The sequence below is a fragment of the Rhinolophus ferrumequinum genome (genome assembly GCF_004115265.2).
Source record: "Rhinolophus ferrumequinum isolate MPI-CBG mRhiFer1 chromosome 15 unlocalized genomic scaffold, mRhiFer1_v1.p scaffold_54_arrow_ctg1_1, whole genome shotgun sequence".
Classification (NCBI taxonomy): Eukaryota; Metazoa; Chordata; class Mammalia; order Chiroptera; family Rhinolophidae; genus Rhinolophus; species Rhinolophus ferrumequinum.
In genome coordinates, this window is record NW_022680357.1 from 10,518,894 (window position 1) to 10,541,445 (window position 22,552).

General features: G+C 48.4%; 1 protein-coding gene across 12 annotated transcripts in view; it reads left to right on the top strand.

Annotated features, from left to right (window-relative positions):
* Positions 1 to 425: 425 nt before the first annotated feature.
* CLEC16A (C-type lectin domain containing 16A) overlaps positions 426 to 22,552 on the top strand; it is a 193,499-nt gene continuing 171,372 nt past the window's right edge. For 10 of the 12 annotated variants that reach the window (XM_033101362.1, XM_033101364.1, XM_033101365.1 and 7 more), the window contains exons 1-4: positions 426 to 675; positions 12,911 to 13,039; positions 16,145 to 16,278; positions 21,590 to 21,738. In XM_033101362.1, the coding sequence (XP_032957253.1) occupies positions 596 to 675; positions 12,911 to 13,039; positions 16,145 to 16,278; positions 21,590 to 21,738 (492 nt within the window). In that variant the 5' untranslated portion in view covers positions 426 to 595. Of the gene's footprint in view, positions 676 to 12,910; positions 13,040 to 16,144; positions 16,279 to 21,589; positions 21,739 to 22,552 lie in introns of those variants that run through there. The other 2 variants (XM_033101373.1, XM_033101374.1) reach the window with 1 other exon arrangement.

Sequence of the window (22,552 nt, forward strand, 5' to 3'; positions counted from 1 at the left end):
GACATTGGGCAAGTCAACCTGTCTGTGATTCAGCTTCGTTGACAGTAAAATAAGGATAATAGTACCCACGTCATATATATCCCTATGTAAGCGCTTAGCACAGAGGCATATGGTATATGCTATGCAATAGCTACTCTTATTCTTATCGTAAACTTAATAGTTGTTAATACTGCGGCTACTTTTCTTCACCCTACTTCACCGGTTTCCTTCTCAGGGCTCCGCACACAGGTTACCTATTCCCGCCCACCCAGACGGTACCGCGGACTCTCCCCCTCTCGCTCCGCCTTTTCTCCAAGGCCGCAGGCCCGCAGTTGCGTGATGCACACCGGGTCTTGTAGTTGGTTCGCAGAATCCAGTGGGCGGGGGCCTCTCGGGCGAACTGCATTTCCCAGAGTTCCTCGTGGCGGCGGCCGTAAAGCGCGACGGTCGAACGGCCGGTTCCGGCTGAATGTCAGTGCGGAGCTGTGGGCCGAGGAGGAAGGTGGTTGGCGGTCCCTTCACCACCTCCGCGGCTTGTGCTGCCGCCGCGGGCTCCCGGCCACTCGGCCGCTGTGGCATGAGACCGTGAAGCGAGCGACGAGCTGGGGCCGCCAACATGTTTGGCCGCTCGCGGAGCTGGGTGGGCGGGGGCCATGGCAAGTCTTCCCGCAACATCCACTCCTTGGACCACCTCAAGTGAGTGTGTTGGGGGCGGAGGCGGGAGGCCGCGGGGCTGGACGCGGGGATGGGGCTCATAGCCCCGGGCCGGGGGTGCTGGGGGTGTGAGAACGGAGGTGGAGGGCGGAGAGAGGCGCCAGGGAAAGGCTGTTAAGAGGGAGAATTCTGGAGTCAGGGAGACGGTTCGAACCCTGACCCCGTCGCTCCTTGCTGTGTGTGACCTTGGGCAAGTCGCTTAGCTAGCTTCTCAGAGTCTCGGCATCTCCATCTGTAAAGCAAGGGGATGAGATTTCAGTTTACGGACGCAGACTTCGTTCTTACCGCCGGCAGACAGTAGGCACCAAGTTCCCCGGGGTGGTGGTACTTAGGCTGGACAGCTTAGGGGCCAGAGGTCTGGATCCTGGAGTCGGATAGATCTGGGTTCGATTCTAAATGTGTGAATTTAGGCCTCAGTTTCCTCAGTTGCAAAACGGCTATTGTGACAGCGCCTGCTTCCTACGATTGTCTTGAGGGTTGGGTAAGAGAATGCACATAAAGTTGGAAGCACATACAGGAGCTCAGTAAAGGGCAATCATGAAAAACAAATATTTTCTTGGTGGAGTCGAAGGAGGGACTGTCAGAAGCAGAGCCCTTGGGAGGGCGGGTAGGACAGGTGCAAACCGAGTCCTGGGAGGAAGGAGTGCAAGGAGTCGCTTTGCAGTCAGAGTTGCATTCAAAGCCTGATTCCACCACTCAATGGCTGCGTGACCTTGGACAAATTACTTCACCTCTCTGAGCCTCTGGTTCCCCATCTGCAAATGAGGATGGTGAACACTGTGCAAGGATTCAGTTGTACCATGCATGGAGAGAGACTGACCAGTGTGTTACACAGCAGGGTGGGCAGTAGTGGCAGCTGTGTTTATCAGGCAAGGCCTTCCCCAATCACCCTACCTAAAGTGCTTCCCTTACCCCATGAATGCATGTCCACTATCTGCAGTTATCCTGTTCGTTTTTTACTATGTTTCTGACTGCTACTGAACTGATAACTGCCAGGGCAGAGACTGCTTGTTTGGCTTACAGTTGTATTCCCAGCTTCTAACGCTGTGCCTGGCTCCCACAGTAGGAGCCTAGGAGTTTTTTCTTTGTGGGGGGGGCAGGTGATGGAAAATACAGACCTTTGAGGCGGAAATAACTCCAGCTTGGAAAATATAGTGGGGTGAGGGAGTTGGGGGCCAGGGAGAGGCAAACCTTTGGTGGTAAGAAATAGGCTGGTTTCCAGAGGGAGCACCAAGATTACCGATGAGAAGGAAGAAGGATGGAGTTGGGGGGTGGGAACAGTAGGAGGAAGACAAGGCCCATGGAAAGGCTCGATGGGAAGGGAATTAGATGGGGTCTTCTCATTTGGCCAGGCACGGGCGTGCTGTGATTCTCACCTGTGTCCTTTCTAGCATGGAACATGCATTTAATAAATGTTTGTGGGTCTGAGAGAACGGGGGGCAGTTGAGCTCATTATATGGTGAGGGATGGTTTTAGGGGATGGTAGTGAGAAGACCTGGGGAGGAGAGAGGCCCAGGGCGAGGCGGGGAGTGTGTAGGGAAGCAGGACTTTTAAATGAGAAGGCAGATGGGCGGGAAAGGGAGAGGCTAAGGATTTCAGGAATGTGGAGAGTGGGTGGATGTCACTGAGAAGGGGAGCCCGGCTGGGCCTCCTGCCAGCCTCCTGCCAGCACCCAGGTACCCGCAGGTTCTCTCTCACCTAACTGCCTGACTCTAGCCCTTTTAAATGACTTTAATATTCATTGAATTCATTTCCTGTGCCAGGTACTTCCTGTGTGTTATTTCCCTTAGTCCTCACAAGTCTTATGAGTTACAGAAACTATTATTGTTTCCATTTTATAGAAGTGGAAATTAAGGTTCAGAGAGATTGTCACTTGCCCCAAGATGACAGCAGCTGAAAAGTGTCGAAGCCAGGATTTGACTTTAGTGCTTGTATTCATTCCACTGTCTTTTTGAATAAAACTTCCTTATAAGTCAGTTTGGGGAAGATTTTCACCAGGGTTGAGTCTCACTGCCCCATGAGGGGCATATTCACCCTCCTGCCAGCCAGGGAATGGTAAAGGTTCTCAGGTTCCTTTGAAGTATCTGGGAACTGCCCAGCTACACTGTTTAGGTCGCATGGCCATCGGGTGCTTTTTGGAAACTTGAGCTGCCTGCCCTGGATCAGGCAGATCAGCTTAATCCATATTGCAGCCTGAATAACCTGGCAATTTGTGTACCTGTATGGGGCTTAGAAGATCGCAACGAGCTTTGGAAAAGAGTGCTATAAACAGCTAGTACCCACCCCAAGGCTGGTGATGATTTTCCTTTGGCTCTGATAGTAAACCTCTTGGGTTTGGGGTACAAAACAGCTCATTCCCTGAGGGAGTTCACGGGTTGATGGGAGAGACAGCCATAGCGCCAGGGACTGTACAGCATGACAAGTGCTGGGGTCACCGTAGACCCAGGGTTCTGTGCGAACCTTCTTGGAAGCTTTCTGGCGGAGGCGACCCCAGGGTAGAGTCTTCAGGGATGAACCAATGTGTGGGGCGGCAGCGTGTGGTGGGGAGACCCTGGGGTTTGTGGCATGTCGCGGTGGGGCTGGCGGTTGTGGGAAACAAGACTGGAGGAAGAATGAGGCTTGGGGTTCCTGGGACACATCGAGTGACCAACCGCCCTGTGTGCCTGGGACTGAAGGGTCTCCTAATACCTGGGACTTGGAGAGCTAAACCTGAGAAAGTCCTGGGCAACTAGTGACAAGTGACAGTATCTAATACACTCTTGCTCTGACCTAGGGCACAGTGTGGGTGAAGAGGAGAGATTAAGATTTAAAAAAAAAAAAATGGATAAGAACAGTTTGAGATTTACAAAAAACTTGTGAAGATTGTCTGGAGAGCTGGAAACCCTTTTTGAACCACTGTTCTTCATGACATTCCCAGCTTTCAAACTGGAAAGGAATTTTCCTGTTAGACACAGGTTTTACTTTTGCTAAATAATGGAAAACTGTGTGCCTGTGGTCTTTGTCTACTGACTCGAGTTCATGATTTAGTTGAGGCAGATTGAAATAGTAAGAGGTTATTTGCTGCACATCATGGGTGGTTTATGCCCAGACGAGTGGTGAGGCTGTGACAGTGACTCACGAATGCCTGCACTAAGCAGAACCTTTTCTGATGGGGTCGTGTGATTGATACTACAACATCACCTGGTCCAGGACCTGGGCGTCCACCGATGATGCAACTTTTTGTTCTTGTGTCGTGTGGTTGCCTTAATTCTGATCACCTTTCTGTGTGCCTCAAGATTCTTGGTTGCAAGTGACAGAAACCCGGATGGAATTGCCTTAAGCCCCAATGGAACTGATTGGCTCCTGTCACCGAGCTGTCTGTCCTGCCTAAGCTGTGGCGGAGTCCAGGTGTTCCGGTGCAGCTGTCAGTCAGTATCTGCCACTTTCCAGTTCTTGTCTCTGCTTTCTCCTGTGTGTGTCATTGTCAGCAGGCTCCAGGCTTACCAATCCCTGGGGAAAATAGAGCTTCTTTTCTTAGTATTTCCAGCAGAAGTCCGGAACTGGGTATTGTTAGGCCACCCGGGGTTCTCCTGCCCATTCCTGAGCTAGTGACTGTGGCAGAGAGTGTGGGGTGCTCTGATTGGCCTTTCCCTGGAGCTGGGGTGGCATCAGCCCCACTCAAGCTAGTGGACAGAGAATGAGAGAAAGGGCTGGTTTCCCATAGGAAAATCAGGGGTTACTACCTAAAGAGATGGGGGATATATAACCAGCAGGCAGATGTTCACCTATTCTTGGTGTATTCAACTTTTCCCTAAGATAGCACTGATTATTTTTAGAGCTTGGGGTACAATATCGCCGGATTCATTTTCTTAGAATATCCAATTCACCATATTTCACATGGTGGGTCCAAGGCACCCACTGTTCAAGTCTAAGTTTTTCTGGGCCTTCAGAGTACTCCAGACTCTGTTCCCACCCATCTAGCTTGGCAGCACCCAGGAGGGCGAGCTTCCTGGGTAGCTCGACACTCATTCAAACGGAGACCTAACAGGTGAGTGGTTGTTACCGTGTGTGTGTGTGTGGGGGGGTGCAGGATGGAAGGGAGGATGCTCAGGAAGAGGAAGCAGCTTTTGAGGAGCCTGGAGGTGTATGTGTACATGGGAGGGGGCGGTGTAGGACCCTGAAGCAGAGCAATGAGTTGGCAGAGGTCACAGAGGCCAGGTCCCCCTGGGCCTTGTAAATCATGTTAAGGAATTTGGACCTTAGGCTGAGAGCAGTGGGGAGCCGTTGAAGGTTTTTAACCAGGGGAATGCTGTGGTCCAGCCGAAGTTTGGACAGTGGTTTGGAGGAGACCAGATGGAGGCAGGGGTCCACTTATGGGGGCCTTTGCCATCTTCTGGTAAGTTAGGGTAGCAGACTGCCATGATCCAAGGATATTTCTTGTGCCATTTCTCACTGATGGTCCTTCTTTCTCACTCACTGTTACGCGCACCTCATGTGCCCACCTGTCTGGCTCTTTGTTCCCTCCACTTGAACTCCCATCCAAATACCTAAGTGTATCCTTAAAAAAACAATTTTTCTGTAAAAATTGCCCTGGTGACTCCAGCCCAGAAGTTTTACCGTCTTCGCTAACTTTGCGTGTTCTTGTTCTCGCTGTCCCACTCAGTCAACACATTCCCGTGTACAGTTTTGTCATCACCAAAGAGTTAGACCAGCTGTTAGGTGCTCTGGGCTCTTCAAGCTATATCCCACCCTTGAGTTAGATCCCCAGGAAGCTGGCCAGGGTTCCATCAGAAATGGTCTTACTTTGTCATGTATTAGTTTGTCTCCCAATTTGAACATAAGCTCCATGAGGACAAAGGACCTACCTGTGGCTTGTTCACCTGGAAATTGTCAGATGCAAGCACAGGGCCTGGCACGTAGTAAGTGATCAGTAAGTATTTGTCACAGGACGAACAAAGGAGGCCAGTTCTGGCCAGGCTTTTCGTAACAGTGTCTTACTCTTGCCAGTTTGGTCACAGTGTCTGGGCTGGAGCTGTGATTTTTTTCTAGGGCTGAAAGCCCTGCCAACACACTTGCCATGTTGGTCAATTCTCCGGCATCTGAGACCCAGTCTCACCTGCTGGCCTAATTTGACATCTTTTGGGGTGATTCATCAGGAGAAGCACCTCCTGTCACACCTTTCTCGAACCTAGTCCGATTGATTCCATGCTGTATGGAGCAAGGTAGAGTTTGTTCATATGCAAGGGTCTGCTCGTGGAGTCTCCGTTCTGCAGAGCTTCTGTTGGAGACAGGGTAATGCTGGCTGTTTTCCCAAGAGAAGGAGTAAGGGCCAGTTATAAGGACTTAAGATCTGATATGTAGTTTATACCTTTTTGGTTTGTTGTTTATTTATTTGATTTTTTTGTGTGCTAGGCATTCATAACTTTGTTAAATGCTTGGCTAATAAAAGTGTAGTTGACTTCACTGTTCGCACTTTCTGTACCATAGTGGTTACAAGCATGGGGTCTGGAGTCAGGCTGCCTGGGTTCTGTGTGTGGTGACTCTGGGCAGGTTCTAGTCTCCCAGAACCTCAGGTCTCCAGAGCATTAACCCATCGGGTGGTCAGGAGGGTGTGGGGACAGAGTCCCAGAGAGCAGTTTCCAGGCTCTCAGCCTCACGTGGAAAGGTGCTGGCTCAGGTAGTAGATGGCCATCAGCTGTGACTAGTTGGCCGTCAGCTGTAACCAGTTAGCCAATTAGCCACTGATGTAACTGCCGCGGCTGCGTTGGTTGGTTGGTTGGTTGGTTGACAGGCAGAAAAGTGGATGGTGGATTACGGATCACGTGGACCCTACTTCCCGTGTGCATCTCTCCCGCCCGCCAGTGAGACTGGGGTGCAGGAAGACCCCTTGTTGGGGTACTGGCAGATGTTTTGCTCCCTGTGTCTCCAACCCAGCCACCAGCGACAGTAGAGTGGTATGACTCCCCTATCTGTGGCTCCGTGGGTGTCCTTTTTGGCCTCATCATATCCTGTGGTCTTATGTGGGGAGCGGGAGTTGAGACCCCGCATGACACCCCGTGTGACAGAGGGTTTAATGAGTGACTACGTCTGAGGCATTCGGCACAGGATCTGGCACTGTGGGGAGGCTGCCGCAGTCTTGATGGTGATGATAAAAAGGTGCACACACAGCATTTGAGAGGAAATGTTACTGTGTAACAGTTGTTATCATTGTAAGAGTTGTTATCATTGTACATCTTCATTTCATTTGCTGTAGTGAAATGTCCAAGGTAATCATTCTGTCCTTGGAAACTTATCTGAGATGGGGGCACAGCTTTGTACGCAAAGATGGCCATTTGTAACATCGTTGATCATTCTGACACTTAGGAATCCGAAGATCAGTCATTGCCATGCTTATCCTTTCAATGGTATGCGAAGTAGCCATATAGTTGTCAACAGTTGTCAATAACAAAAAAATGCTTTTATTTTAGGCAGAGGTGGGAAAAAAAGATGGGCATGGAAATGAACATACAACATGAACTCTATAAATATCCATCGCACAGGAAATGATCCAAGGAAACACATTGCATCTCCAGTGGTGCTCATCCTTGGGCAGTGGCATGACTGACGATTCCCATTTCTCTTTTGTTGTTGATGTTGAAACTTCTAGCCTTTGTAAAGTGAGTGTTACTTTTCCACTCAGAAAGTTATTCAACTATGGTAGTATCTCAGGTGTGGTTGAATTACTCGATCTTCAAAACTCTAGTAGGATTAGATGCAGCATTAAAATATTAAATCTTAATCCATTCAGCTTTCCTTTTTTCCCCCCAGTACATTTAAGCAAACGTGTATTGAGGGTCTCTTCTAAAGCAGTACGCTAGGGGAGAAAAGACGAACAAGTATGAGTATAATCATCATAAAACTTTAGAGCTTGAGACCTAGTGTGTATTTATTTCTACAACAAACATTTAGAAAATGACGATGTCAAACACTGCCACTTACAATGGTACCAAAAAACCCCGTCAAATATGTAGGAATAAATCTAACAAAAGATGTGCAAGACCCCCTATCCAGCAAACATTTGAAAGTGAAATGTCATAACATTGCACTATTGTAAAGATGTCAGTTCTCTCCATATTTACCTATAGATTTAGGTGAATCTTAAAGGAAATCTTAGCAGGTATTTTTGTGGAAATTGAGAAGGTGGTTTTTAAATCTATATGGAAATGCAAAGGGCCAAGAATACCCAATATAGTAATGGAAAAAAAACGGAAGGAAAGAAGTTGGAGGACTTACATTGTCACTTAACGAGATGTATTATAAAGCTGCAGTAATCGGACAGCATGGTATTGGCACAAAAGTAAATGGATCAGTGGAACTAGAGCATCCAGGAAGAGTCCCACACGTATAGTCACCTGATAAATGACAAAGGTGACATTGCAGTGCATTCCAGAAATGAGGACCTTCTCAGTAAATGATGTCAACTAGCTATCCATATGGAAACAAAATGAATTTTGGCCAATACCTCACACCATACACAAAAATCAGTTCCAGATGTAGTCTAGGTCAAAATGTGAAAGGTAAAACTATAACTTTTTTAGAAGAAAACAGCATTTCTTCATGAAGTAGGTCAGGTTTCTTAAGCTAGCTACAAAATACACGATCCGAGGGGAGACCGATAGACTGGCCTGTGTTAACATTATGACCCTCTGTTCATCAAAAGACCCCTCTGAAAAGAGTGAAAAGGCAAGCCACGTTCAGACGCAATATCGGTGCTATGTATATCCAGTTCAGGATTTGTGTTCAGAATATATAAAGAACTCCATCAAATAAATAAGAAAAAGGTTCTCTACCTAATCAAAAATGGGCCAAAGACTCGCATGGGTACCTTGCAAAAGATATTCAAATAGCCAAAAATATATGAAGAGACACTCAGCTTTAATTATCACGCATAAGACCCCAGTGCCACATCTATATATATATATTGATGGCTCCACTGAAACAAGGCAAAGGCCAGCAGGCGTCAGAGGAGCTGGGGGACAGCTGGGGCTCTCAGCCCGCGCTGCCTGGCCGTTTGGCTGTGGGCAAGCTCCCGACGCCCCTGTGTCACTGGCCCGGACTGTGCCGTGGAGTCACAGTTTGCACATCCCCAGGTGACTGCAAGTGTGAGGGTCACGTGAAGCCCCTCACACAGAACCAGGCATGTAGACCACGCGCCACCGTGGGAGCTTCTGGAATCTTCTTTTCAGGATGTACTACCCTGTTCTTTCTCCTGGGGTTGTCTGTAAGGGCCCCTCATAGTCAGTAGAATTTTTTTCAGAGATTAATGAAGCGGTGGTGGTAACAATACTAACAGTAGGTAGCACTGGTATCATACATAGTGACTGCCAGTTTAGACATCTCTCTTTTTCCTTGTTTATTCCTCCCAACAACACCAAAATCGGTAGGTATGAAAGCCTTAAGGTACTACTGTTGCACCCATTTTACAGGCGAGAGAACTGAGGTGCACAGAGATTAAGTTACTTGCTCAGGACCACCCAACTACGACCAGACATTCTACTTCTTGTTCTGGTTCTCTGGACCTTCTCATAACTCCTCCCCTGAAGTCTTCTTTTCATGTTATTTGGATCCATCGTGATGGCTCCTTCCTAAGTTCTGGAATATTCCTTGTATAATTGAATAATGATGTTAATAACGGCCCCCATCATAGTTGTAGCAACTCACCCTGCATCTGTCAAGTGCTCACTGTGTGCCAGATGCCATCGAACCCCTGCAACAACCTGGTGAGAGGGGCCTGCCGGTTACCGCCGCTTTGCAGACGCTGAGCCCCAGAGGGTCAAGTGCCTTGTGCAAGGGCACAGTTAGGAAGTGGCAGGGCCAGGGCTCAGCCCCAAGGCTGTCTGTTGGACTCCAAAAGTCTGAGCTCTTCACCACCTCTCTGTACCGCCACTGGCTGTGTTTGGCTTTTGGACCCTTAACTACTATGTTCAGCCTTTGCATGCTCTCATGTAACTCATGTTCCTGAAGACATCCCCCCTCCAACATTTATTGAGCACCTACTGTGTACCAGACATTTTGGAGTATATCGATGTCACCAAGATCAGTAAGATGATATTCCTGACTGTGAGGAACTCAGGTCTAGTAAGGGAGGCAGATCATTTCAAATGAGTGTGGTCTGTGCAGCAGCAAATGCATATGGGTGCAGAGGTGCCAGAGAGGAGGGGACAGTGACATCCATTCGGGCAGGGAGGTTCTATAAGGAAGGCTTTACCAAGAGGTGCCTGAGCTGGGTTTTGAAACGGGAGTAAGAGTTTGCTGATTGGTCAGGCCAGCAAGGGCGCTCCAGGCAGAAAGCACAGTGAGTAAAAGTCAGGAGGGATCCTAAAGATTTTAGACTCTATTCCTATGGGGAGGGCGAGGGGGTTTTCAGGGCAGACCCACTGCCCCGGCCACTGCCTCCCACTGGCCCAGGAGTGTGACAGTGTGATGTTACTGGATGCCAGCCACCCTCTACACAGAAGGAAACACCAGAGTGGGGAGACTGCCTCTGCCGTGGCACCAACAGTGCCTGCCACGGCAGGGAGTGGGCATGCTGGGGACTGCATGGAGAGTGTCACCGATGGCCACAGGGTGAGGGATGTAGTGGCTCTGCAGCTTCAGGGGAAGCTCGCTCCCAGTGCGTGCAGATGTGGGGCCCTGCGCCAAGGAGTCTGTGCGTTACTCTGAAAGAGATGGGCACGTCTCCGCAGATTGTCCTGATGTGCAACCTGCATTGTGCACAGGAAACCACGTCCACAGAGTATGGAAGGACAGCATGGCTTCCTGCAGACAAAGGTGTCAGACAAGGGTGCATTTATCTCCCTATTTGTTTAATCTATACACAGAACATATCATACGAAAAACTGGGCTAGCCTCAGAGGAAGGAGAAGGGAAAATTGGTGGAAGAAATAGCAATAACTTAAGATGTGCAGATGACATCATCTTACCAGCAGAAAGTAGCAATGATCTGAAAAGACTTCTGATGAAAGTAAAAGAAAATGCCAAAGCAGGGCTTGCATTTGAACATCAAGAAGACACAAGTCATGGCTTTAGAAGAGATGCACAACTTTAGCATGGACAGTGCAGACACTGAAGTTGTTAAAGGTTTTGCTGACTGTGGTTCAACTGTTAATTCAAGTGGAGACGGCAGCCAAGAAATCAAGAGAAGGCTGAGACTCGGAGGGACAGCAATGGAAGAACTAGGGAAGGTCACCGGAGCACAGATGTGTCACAAGAGACCAAGGCTGAGATCGTCCACACCCTCATCTTCCCAGTTACTAGGTACAGGTACAAAAGGTGGACGGTGAGAAGGCTGATAGGAAACAAGTGGATTCATTTCAAATATAGTTTTGGCGGAAAGCTTTACAGATGGACCTTTACCCTGGACGGCCAGGAAGACGGACAAGTGGGACTTAGAGCAAAGAAAGCCTGAAACGTGGCTGGAGGCACAAATGCCAACACTGAAGCTGTCCTACTTTGAGCACACCACGAGATGGCAGAGGCCTTTGGAAAAGACAGTAATGCTGGGAAAATGGAAGGCAGCAGGAAAAGAGGGAGCCCACGGATGAGACGGACGGAGTCCATAAGAGAAGCCACGGGCCGCAGTCTGCAGGAGCTGCACCCAGCACGGGGCTGTGAGGACGGGACATTGTGGACGTCACTCACTCATAGGGTCGCCAGGAGTCAGAGCTGACTCAGCGGCATGTAACACACCCAGGAGTCAGTTCTGTGGGTCTTGGGGTGGAGGGAGCTAGAATCTGCAACTTAGGTGATTCTGATGCAGGAGGCCTGTGAACCAGTCTGAAAAACTCTGCTCTTTGAGCCTTTTGAGGAAGATGAGTTGAGGAGACATAAAGATAGAGATTCATGAGTCGGTCCCCTGGTGCTTCATTCCAGGGTGGTTCAGTGCTGTGGAGTTGTCTCATCACAGAAGGAAACTGGCCTCTGTTCCCGCGGGGAGCCCGGCTGGTAGAGTGGGCCTGGGTGGTGGAGATTTCTGTGTGGGGGCCTATTCTAGTTATTGCACGGTAAAAGTTGCGTGCAATTTTTAATTAAAGCCCAGCACTCTGAAGCAGCAGGCTGCTCCTTATGTTCCATCTGCAAGATTCTACCTCTTATATCTTACCCTTTTTTAGAGATTTTTGATGGGATGAGCCTATCTAGTCTTTCCCTGTCTTGCTTTCACCCACCCCCGCCCCCAAACTGAAGGTGGCCATAAAAGAAGTCAGGAGATGACCCTTCCTGAGTCACTCCCTCTTGGGATCCCCTTTTCTTTCCCAAGTCTGAGGCTCCTGAGGCAGCGGAGGACCTCAGTCTGTGCGTCCTGGCAATGCCATCTCTAAAAGCTGTGCCAGGCAGTGTTCCCAGGGCCTCCCGTTCAGGAATAGTCTCAGTGACTCTTTCTGTTGCCCTCACGACCAGCAGAGGGCCTGGGGGACTGGCCTGGGCCTTCTCGTCTCTGCCCTGGGGCTGGCACATGTCTGGGCTGGCACATGTCTGGGCTGGCACAGGTCTGGAGCAGCGTAGGCCTTCCGGTACCATTTGGTGGGTGAAGTATGATGCTATAGTCTCAAGCCCACTTGACTTAGTGAACTCAACAGTCTGTCCTCAGCAAATATGATCGGTGCCCTGCATGCAGCGCACTTCATGTGAGCAATCTGTTCTGATGGGCGGCCTGCACTTTATGGGGGATTACGGGCAATCTAAGGGTAATCTTGAATGCACATTGTTTTTTCCTCGGTCGCTGGCTTTGGGACCCACCCTCCCTGAACTGACTCCACCTCTTACTGGCTTCTCTTAGGTATTCAGCTGGAGCCTCGTGTTTCCACTTGCTCCACTAGCATCAGGATCACCTGGGGAGCGTGTGGAAAGGCCGATGCCTGGTCTTCCCTCATCCCCCTGAATCCCATCTCCAGGTGGCCTCCCATACCCCCACTTCATCCAGCTCTCCAGCTGATTCCCTTGTACACTCAAGTTTGAGGATGGCTGTCTTCAAGGGCTTGGCCGTTCTCTTGCCTCGGTTTGGGTTGGTGTGTCCCTGGTTATTTAACGCTTCAAAGCATTGTCTGCCGTTTTCCTTGAGTGGTGAGTTCTGTCTCATCTGGATGGGGATTGTGCTAACTGGATCTGAAACAGCACAGCCATATCGTCCCCCGAGTGTTACTAATGGCCCTTGAGCCTGGCTTTCATTTCAGTGGGTAATTTTTTCTTTCCTTTCTCTCAGGTATCTGTACAACGTTCTGACCAAAAACACCACAGTCACTGAACAGAACCGGAACCTGCTAGTGGAGACCATCCGTTCCATCACCGAGATCCTGATTTGGGGAGATCAGAATGACAGCTCTGTATTTGAGTAAGCATTTCTAAGGTTTTTTTTGATTATTTTTCTTCCTTTGAATGTTTTTTTAAATGTGTATCATGAGTTATTCCTGACGGTGTCAGAATTTGACATCCGTTTGGTCCTGCACAGATATATATTTCTCTGTCTACATAAAATGTCCTTGAAATACTGTCGAAATGTAAGCTGAAAATGGGGACATTATGGAAATGAGTCTCCTTAGAAAATCTGAAAATATCGTAGATCATTTTCCCAGTGGTGTCTGATTGTCACCCCCAAGGAAGAAGACAGTGTCCTGGATAGTTAGACTCTAAGTGAATTGACAGGACCCTGCCCTGGGAGACATTTATTGTGTTTACTGATGGGCGAGAAGGCCCAGTGCTGACCTCTGCATGAGACGATCGCCCTACGTCTTTCGGGGCCCGCAGGTGGAGGTCCCGTTGTCCCCGTTGGAGTGGATAGTCACACAGCTGGTAAGTGTGGGAGCAGTGCTTCACACCAGAGCCCGTGCAGGGGTTTGGCTTCATTCTCATACTTCTTAGAGGAGCAGTCTTAGGCCAGCCTCAGTTTCCTCATCTCTGAAGGAGAGAGAGTTTCCTGCCTAGTGCCTGCGATAGAGTAGGTACTAAGAGACGTTAGCTGTTCATAGTAAAAAAAAGTGTCCCTATTAGATGGTTAAAAAGAGAAGGCTGTAAACCATGAACTCCTTCCCCAATAGCCCTGTCTCAGTGTCTGAGTGCAGAAGAATTTGGGTTATGACAAGCACCGAAGACAGATTTTATTTTTTTTATGTAAAATAACCTCAATTATAAATATTGAGGCCACTTTAAAACCCCTTTAAAAAAATACGGGTATTCCATTTCTAGCCTGGCTTCTTATTAGATACCCTGATTTCCCACGTAGCTCTGTGTTTTCATCAGTAAGGCTATCTAAGATAAAGCTACGGTGGGTATTGTAAACCTGGGACACTGGTCATGAGCCCCAAAGGACAGCATGTGTGATAAAGTGACGAGCTGCTTACAGCCGGGACCGGCTTCCTTTAAGGATCCATGGGGAATTGGTTGGTTGGTTGGTTAGTATCTGTTTCTGGAAATGAGAGAGACTCTTGCTTTGCAGATTAGAAACCTTGTCCCCCTTTACTACACTAAAGGGATTTTCTTAGTCCATCTGTCAGCTTAGAAAAATTGAGCTCTTAGACGTCCCGTGATTCTTAAATGGCTGCCTGACAGAGTCCCCAAGAGAATTTGTTTTTAATACATTTTTTTAAATATACATTTTGGGGTAATTTTAGATTTACAGGAAAGTTGTGAAGATAGTAGAGAAAGTTCCCATATACCCTTCCCCCTGTTTGCCACATTGTTACTATCTTAGATTACCAGGGTGCTTTCTCCACATCTGAACAGCTGACATTGGTACCTAACTATCAAGTAAACTCCAGACTTCTCCCATTATACCCTCTTTGTTTGCCCTAGCGTCCCAATCCAGCTCCCACAGTGCATAGCTGTCACATCTGCCCAGTGTCCCCTGGTCTGTGGCAGTGTCTTAGTCTCCCCTTGTTTTTCATGACCTTGATAATTTTGAGGAATACCTAGCCCATTTTGGGGCATGGGAATTAAGCTCCGCCTTCTGGAAGGGGGAGCATATCTACATATATTATTTGAAATTCTTGTGCATGGAAGATTTGTTTCTTCTCCCCAATTATTTATTTATTCAATCATTTATTTATATCGATATGAACTCATGGGTATTTATTTTATACTTTGGATTATAACCCAATACTATGTTGTTTATTTTATTGCTCAAATTGTTCCAGGTTTGGGCATCGAGTGCCCTTTTGGATTGGTTCTTGTGTCCCTTTGGCACGTCCCCATCCTTTTTTTTTGAGCACCCCCTTACTTTCTGATACTGTATGATGCTCCAGGCTCATCTTGTCATTTTTCCAAGGAGGCGCCCACTCTGCTAGGGTGTTTTAAAAAATCCAGGCCCTTGGACTTCTCGCTAGACCTAGGGAATCAATCCCTGGACAAGCTCTAGGTGCAGGCATTTTAATAAGTTCCCAAGTTACAATCATTGAGCTGTGGTGAGCTCGTTGGGTGATACTTGGTAGACAAGGTGAACAGAATAGGTGAAACAATAGTACTGTTCTAGGGGGTCATCGTGATGGCACCCAGAATCTGAGTTGGAAAAGGTTTTCGGGTCTGTTTTTAGGTAATTTATTCATTCATTGACCCTTTCGTGGATTCTCACAGAAGTTGTGCAGCTCACAGTCTTGGCACCGTGGAGCTGACAGCTGAGGGCAGAGAGAGAGACGCTAAAACTGAGTCAACCAACAGACACACGTAACTGCAGGAATTTGTTCGGAGTATCCCAAAGGAGAGGTTAGGTAGCCTTAGTTCTAATTCAGAGAACACACAGCTAGAAATATCACTTTCTTCCTTTAAAGAAAGGCATTAAGGGGCTCAGTCTTCTTTTTAAGACTAAAAGAGCCAGTGTGTACCCCCAAAAATCAGTGCCCCCAGGTTGTGTGCAGGTGTTCTGTTCAGAGCAATAAAGTCAAATGCAGACTTGGGGACAGTCTACGTTCCCCCCCCATATCAGCATCTTCTCGTTCCTTCCAGTTCTTCCCTAGATACGGAAACTACAAGCTTGACAATTTGGAAACCAAAACTCTTATTATTCGGTGTTATCTGGCTTCTTTGTAGGGAATTCCCGTTGTTTAACACTCAGAGACATGGAGAGCAAAGGAAAGAGGCTTCATAAGGAAAATGAGGCTAAAAACGTGTGATAGACAGTGCCCCTTGTCGCATGCGCACTAAGCATCGCTTACAGTGTAATCACTTAGTAGGTAAAGCTTGTTCCCATTCTGTCAGAAGTCCAGTTCCCTGCTGCCGGATGCAGCACTGTTCTCACGTGCTGGGAAGAGAGTTCGGAAGGTGGCATTTGCTTTGGTGGAAGACGGCATCGTGGGCGCTGAATAGCAGGGACGCCGAGGCCATGCAGGTGGCATGGACTGGCTGCTCTGCACTTACCTTTGAGGGGCCGGGGGTACATGTGCTGTGCATGTAACTAGAGGATGATTTGGAAGCAAACCATTGACGCTTTCCCATTCTCTCTCCCCAGCTTCTTCCTGGAGAAGAACATGTTTGTTTTCTTCTTGAACATCTTGCGGCAGAAATCAGGCCGTTACGTATGCGTCCAGCTGCTGCAGACTTTGAACATCCTCTTTGAGAACATCAGTCACGAGACCTCACTTTGTAAGGACACTCCTTGACCCCTGCTTCTGCACCACCGAGTGTCGGCAGCGTGTAGTTTGGGGTGGTTTTGGGGTGGTTTTTTTGAAAGTCTGTGCTTACCATGTGTCTTAGTGTGCTTGGGCTGCCGTGACGAAGTACCCCAGACTGGGTGGCTTATTTTCTGGAGGCTGGAAGTCCAAGATCAAGGTGCTGTCAGGGCTGGTTTCTGATGAGGCCTCCCTTCCTCACGTGGTCTTTCCTTGGTCTGCAGAGAAAGAGAGAGAGAGTTCTGGTGTCCTTTCCTTTTCTTATAAGAACGCCAGTTCTGTTAGGTTAGGGCCCTACCTTATGACCTTGTTTAACCTTCGTTACCTCTCCTAGGCCATTTCTCCAAAATACAGTTACATTGGGCATTAGGACTCAACATAGGAATTTGGGGGGGCACACAGTTGAGTTCTGACAACACCATGTGGATCCCTGCATGGTAGGAACTGCTGAGCATTTGCGTTTCTTCTTTATAATTTGTTTTTAAAGAGTTAGGGGGTGCCGAATATCAATCAGCCAATAGAACAAGCGTTGGAAGCAGCAGGGGGAGGAAGAACTTGGCTGTGGAGTATGCAAAGGCGTGGGCTTTGGCACCCGCCCGACGGGCACGTGTGTGACTCCGAGCTGATTCCCTGCCCTCACCACTCCCCCAGTTCTTCATCTGAAACACCCCCCCAACCAAAAAAAAAAAAAAAAAAAAAAGGCCGGTGCTGTCACAGCTCTCATTTAACACCCAGAGAGTTTGAGTCGCTGACCCAAGGTTACAGCTCTAGCGAAACCAGAAGCGAGAAGGAGTTCAGCCCAGGTGAGTTAGCTTATTGGTCCTCAACTGGAGGTGACTGTGCCCCCAGCGAACATTTGGTCAGTGTCTGGACACGTTCTTGGTAGTGGTAATAGTGGTGGTGCTGGGGTGCTACTGGCATCTCGTGGGGAGAGGCCAGGGAGGTTGCTAAACATCCTACAATGCACAGGACAGCCCCCCAACACAGAATTATGTAGCCCAAAGTGTCAATAGTGCTGAGGGTGCGAAAACTGATTTAGCCCCTAATCCTCCGTGCTCGACAACCCACTTTCTTCATTATCCCAAGATGACCCCACCAAGCCCCAGGCCCTGCCCACAGAAAGCAGGGAAGAGAAGACCAGTGACCCAACGTCTGTGTCAGAGGCAGGTTGTAGATCCTCAAGACAGGTTTGAGAAAAGCTTCTGGGGGGTGGCAGGAGGTGGAGATGGTGTGTTTGGCCTTCTTTGGGGAAGGAGGGAGAGGCATGGAAGGGCGCTGAGTGGTGGTTCTCAGAAGCGGCCACTAGAGGGTGCTGCTGTCCCAGAGGACTCGCCTTACATTGCCCGATGAATGTGAGTTGACTCATTCTCGCTAAGTGGTTTCCCTTGTTACCAGCGTTTGTTATGCTGGATATGAATTATGTGTGGTTTCTGAAAACTCCGAGAGGGGAAGACCCAGCACGGTGGTGCAGGCCCTGGACTCAAACCCCTCTAGGCCCCAGGCCGGTTCTGGACATATTCTCCGCGTGTCCTCCGGGAAGTGAACGCTCCAAGTTGCAGTTTTTGCTTCTATGAGGAGGCAACAGTCCTCTGGTTTCAGGATTAGGCGTGACAGCGTATGTGCAGAGCGTAGTATGAGGGTCTGGAAGAGAAAAGTGCCCAGAAGAGTTGGTTTTATCATTAAACCCAGCGTTCCTCCAAATGTCTGTTCTCTAAGAACGCTTTCTAAGCGCAGCTTGCCGCAGGGCTACTGGATTGAAGTTGAGGGGTGGGACAATGAAAAAGTCTGGGTTTTCTGGACCACGTGGCTTTTCTTGTATTAGATCTAAAAAGGGTCGGTGCCCTGCTGCTCTAAGAAACCCAGGCAGATGCCCCTGGCTTTACGGGGAATTTACTAGAGTGTTTTTAGAAGCCCTGCCAAAGTGGCAGAAATCACTGCCTTTTTACAGAACTTGGATTTGTGGGGGGATAAGAGGTGGTGGGGGGGAGTGAGAAGGATAGATGGCTTTTGCTTTTATTTTTATTTTCTAATTATAGAAAGAAAATTTCCTCATTATAAAACAACCAAACACACACACACACACACACACACACACAACACATCCAAACATTACAAAAACACAGAAAGCAAAAGTTCTGTAGAATCTCAGCCTAACAGTTGAGTGTACACTTACCGTTTTGCTTTTTGTTTTATTTTCCCCAACCTACCAGTTGATCTCAGATCTTATTGCCCGTTCACACATCCTTGCCGTTTGCTTCAAGGGCTGCATTTTGCTGGGCTGTAACTTATTTAACTTGACCATGGGCATTTAGGTGGTTTCCGGATTTTCACTATTACAAGGAGCCGTTTCACGAGTGCACCTGTTGCCTGTGACATAAGTGATAGAAGGCCTGAGAGACTGAGATTACTTACAGACTCCTGGGTTTATTCTAAAAGGATACCACAGAAAGTCGGCTACACGGTGAGGGGGTAGGAGAAAAATCCCAGGCAAATAATAGAGGCCCCCCACCACCCACAGAGTCATCTTGTGGAAAAGTCCCCGCTGGGCAATGATTGGAGCGCGTGGCTTTTCCAGTTCAAGAAGCTCACAGTTGTATATCTGACGCTGCCGGCATTGGCGTCTGTGCCTCTGGTGGCCCGGAAGCCACTAACCAGTCATGACAGGGCTCCACATGATACCTCAGCAGTCCCTTCTCCTGCCACCTTATTTGTCCCCAACCACAGACAGAACGATAGAATGAAAAAGAAGTGCTCTAGGCCTCAGTATCCCCTAGGCTCCTTGTTGCAAGTTCAGGTTCTAGGTGGGTGGACTGTGGACTGTTCAAAGCATGGGATACTATGTAGCACAAGGGAAAAAAGGAGTGAACTGCTACCACTGCGTGCAGCAGCACACAACTCTCAGATGTGATGAGGGAAAGGCCAGACACAAGCAGCGTGCATACTCTGTGATTCCACGTGTATGAAGTTCAAGAACAGGCAAAACCAGTCTCTGGTGATGGAAGTCAAACCAGGGCTTGTCTTTGGAGAGGGAGTAATGACTGGGCCAGGACATGCGGAGCCTCTGGGGTGGGAATGTGCTGTGTCCGAGCCGGGAGGTGCTTGCGCTGTCTGTATTTGCACAAATCCATCAAGCTGGACACCTAAGATTCAGGAGGTGTGTATGTATATGCGTATATAAGTACATAGGTACATGTACTGCCATTTGTATATATGTACATCTCCACGTACATCAAGCTGTACACTCAAGATCTGTGATATATGTAACTTCATTTTTAAACACCGTGAGGTTCTTAGGCCCTCACGCCTGCACTGCTGCCGCCAGGATCTGCCTCAGGAGTTGGTCTCACCGGGAGATTTTGATAACCATTTTAAGACTGCACGCTCCACGGCCTGTCTGCAAAGCAGAATTCCCAGCGTGCTTTTCTGAGCGCAGTGGCTCTCCTGGACTTGGCTGCATCCAGCTCATGCCGTGGCCTCTCACGGACCTGGGCTCCCGGACAGCTCTTTGTGTGCGATTTGGTGATCCCAAACAGTCTTTGACCTAAGGAACACTTTGGCCTAAATTAGGTACCTCTTCGGTGCCAGATAACTTCATGGTTTATTTCTGATTCGCCCGAGAGCAGCCATGTTGAGTCCTGGGAATGTGTTGGTGGAGATGAGTCTCCCAATGACACTAGTAAGTCTAATGGCAGCTGACGTTATCGAGTGCTGGCTTTGTGTCCTCACTATTCTTCATGCTTGTCTTGTATTATCTTCTTTAATCCTCACAACAGCCCCGTGAGGAAGGTACTGCTGTTTTACTTTTCACACAAGGAGACTGGGGAGTGGGGAGGGTAAGTGGCTTGCCCAAGGTCACCCAGCGAGGACATGGCAGAGGCAGTGTGGATCCATGTCCACGTTCGAAGCCAGTGCATCACACATGAGGTGACAGGAAGCCCTATACGGTTTCTTAACACAGAGTGCAGGGACCTCCCCAGAGACCTGACGGGTTAAAGACTGGGGCCCCAGATTCAGCGTGTCTGCCAAACTCCAGGTAATGCTGTGCTGCCGGTCCGAGGACCAGACTTTGAGTAGCGAAGCTCTGAATCACTCCGCTGTCCTGCCGTGCACCTGCCTATAGGTGCAGGTGTCCATTGCGTTCTGTCTTTACCTGTTTGCTGGGAGGCAGGTGGGATGGTGCAAGGCTTGCTTGCAGGCCGGCAGCCCAGGGGACAAACAGTGGGGATGGCAGAGCCTGCTTTGCTGGGTGGCTGGTGAGGACTCAGGATAAGAGGTCCAACAAAGCCCACTGCCAAGGTCAGGAACTGCAGGGCCATGGGCCACAGCTGGTCTATACACCTGTTTTTGCTGTCCAGCAGAGTTTTAAAAACTAGCTGATAAAGTGGCCAGCATTTCAAAGGCAGGCGATTGCTGCACTCAAATCTTTGCCCAGCTTCCCTTGCTCAGTCAGAAGCTGTCCCCACGCTGGGCCTACATTTCTGCAAGGGCCAGGGCTGGGAGCTTGGAGTGGGTGGGGCCCAGTACTCCCAGGCCCTCATCACCCAGTTTTCATTGTTGGCCCCTAGGAACACAGGCTTTGACATCGGACCTGAATTCAAATCCCATCTCTGTGACTTAACTGTCTTTGTGTCTTCAGGCAAATTAATCAACCTCTCTGAACTTTTTAAACTCATTTGCAAAATGGGAAGAATGAGACCTACGCTCCAGTATTGTCATGACAATTATAATGTAAAGCACTCGGTCTGGTGCTGGACATGGAGCAGAGGTTCAGCATGAAGTGCCTTTTCTGAGCTCATGTTGCTGTACAGGGAGGAAAAACCATGTGAGGTCCTTTGTGGCATTCAGGGACGAAGGGTCACATTTGATGACAAAACGGGGTAGCTTTTTATAAAATACTGTGCTTTTTACCCTCATCCGTGGGTGGTTTGTGAAATGCCCACGCACCCACTCATTTGCCCCACCCCTAGCTCTGTGGGACTGTGGTGGCGGTGAAAGAAAATGTGCAAGTGCTCTTTTCTGTTTGGCGTGGGAGGGAGGGGTAACCCAGGCCTCGTTCTGGCATCGCTCATGAACTTTCTAATGACTACACACAGTGACTGATTTCTTTGCCGGTTAAAGGTTAAGCTGCTCCCTGTTTGCTTGTTTAACCCCACCCACCCAGAAGCTTGTCTGGTTCAGGTACATTCGCATGGTCACCTGCTTGCTACCTGACTTTCTCTGCTTATCATTCCTCTAGCACAAATTAACCTGTTTTCCTTTGTTTTGTTTTGTTTTTCTCCCTCTAGATTATTTGCTCTCTAATAACTATGTAAATTCTATCATTGTCCATAAGTTTGACTTTTCCGATGAGGAGATTATGGCATATTATATATCGTTCCTGAAAACACTGTCGTTAAAACTCAACAACCACACTGTCCATTTTTTTTACAACGAGGTGAGTAACTGCCAGAGGGGAGCAGCTGGGTGGAAAGCTAGCCAGTCCGAGCAGCATCTTCCAGGGGCCTTCTGTCTGTTTACAAAGCAGTAATGCACTTACTATTTCCTGATTTTCATAGCAACCCTGGCCTTGGGATGCTTAAAGTTTTTAAAAATTTAGTAAGTTACCTCTCCTTTTTGAATGTAAAATTCAATTTGTGCAATGTGAGAGCATTATACTTGGCAGGGAGAAGTGCTTGGAAGTTGACTTGGGGTCATGTTGCCCAGTGGGGAAAACAGGAACTCCAGTCAGACCCAGTTTTGCCATCTCCCTGCTGTGTGACCTTACAGAAGTCCCAGTTCTCTGAGCCTCAGTTTCCTCCTCTGAGAAATAGGGATGATAATATATACCTTATAGGATTTTCCAAGGATTGAGTTAAATACCTAATATGTGTCTGGCTCCCTAAAGTCATAGCCATCGCTATTCTTTACAAGCTAACATTCCTGGTATTCCTTGGGAGAATTACTAGAAATTTAAATAAGTAAATTGCTGTTTTTTTTCGCAATGAAAAGTAGCTTGAACAATAAAATCGGTTTATCTCATACCAAAGATGCTGGCTGCCCTGGGGCTGGTTCATCCTGTGACTCAACCACTTCATCAAGGACCCAGCCTTTTCCATCCTCAGGCTCAACCCCTCATAGTCTCAGAATGGCTGCAGCAGCTCCAAACATCACATGCTCACATCCCACTGCTGAAAAGCCTGATGAGATCACTTCCCTTTTTGTGTCTGTTTTTAACTTCCAAAAAAAAAAACTTTCCAGAAGCCTCCCAG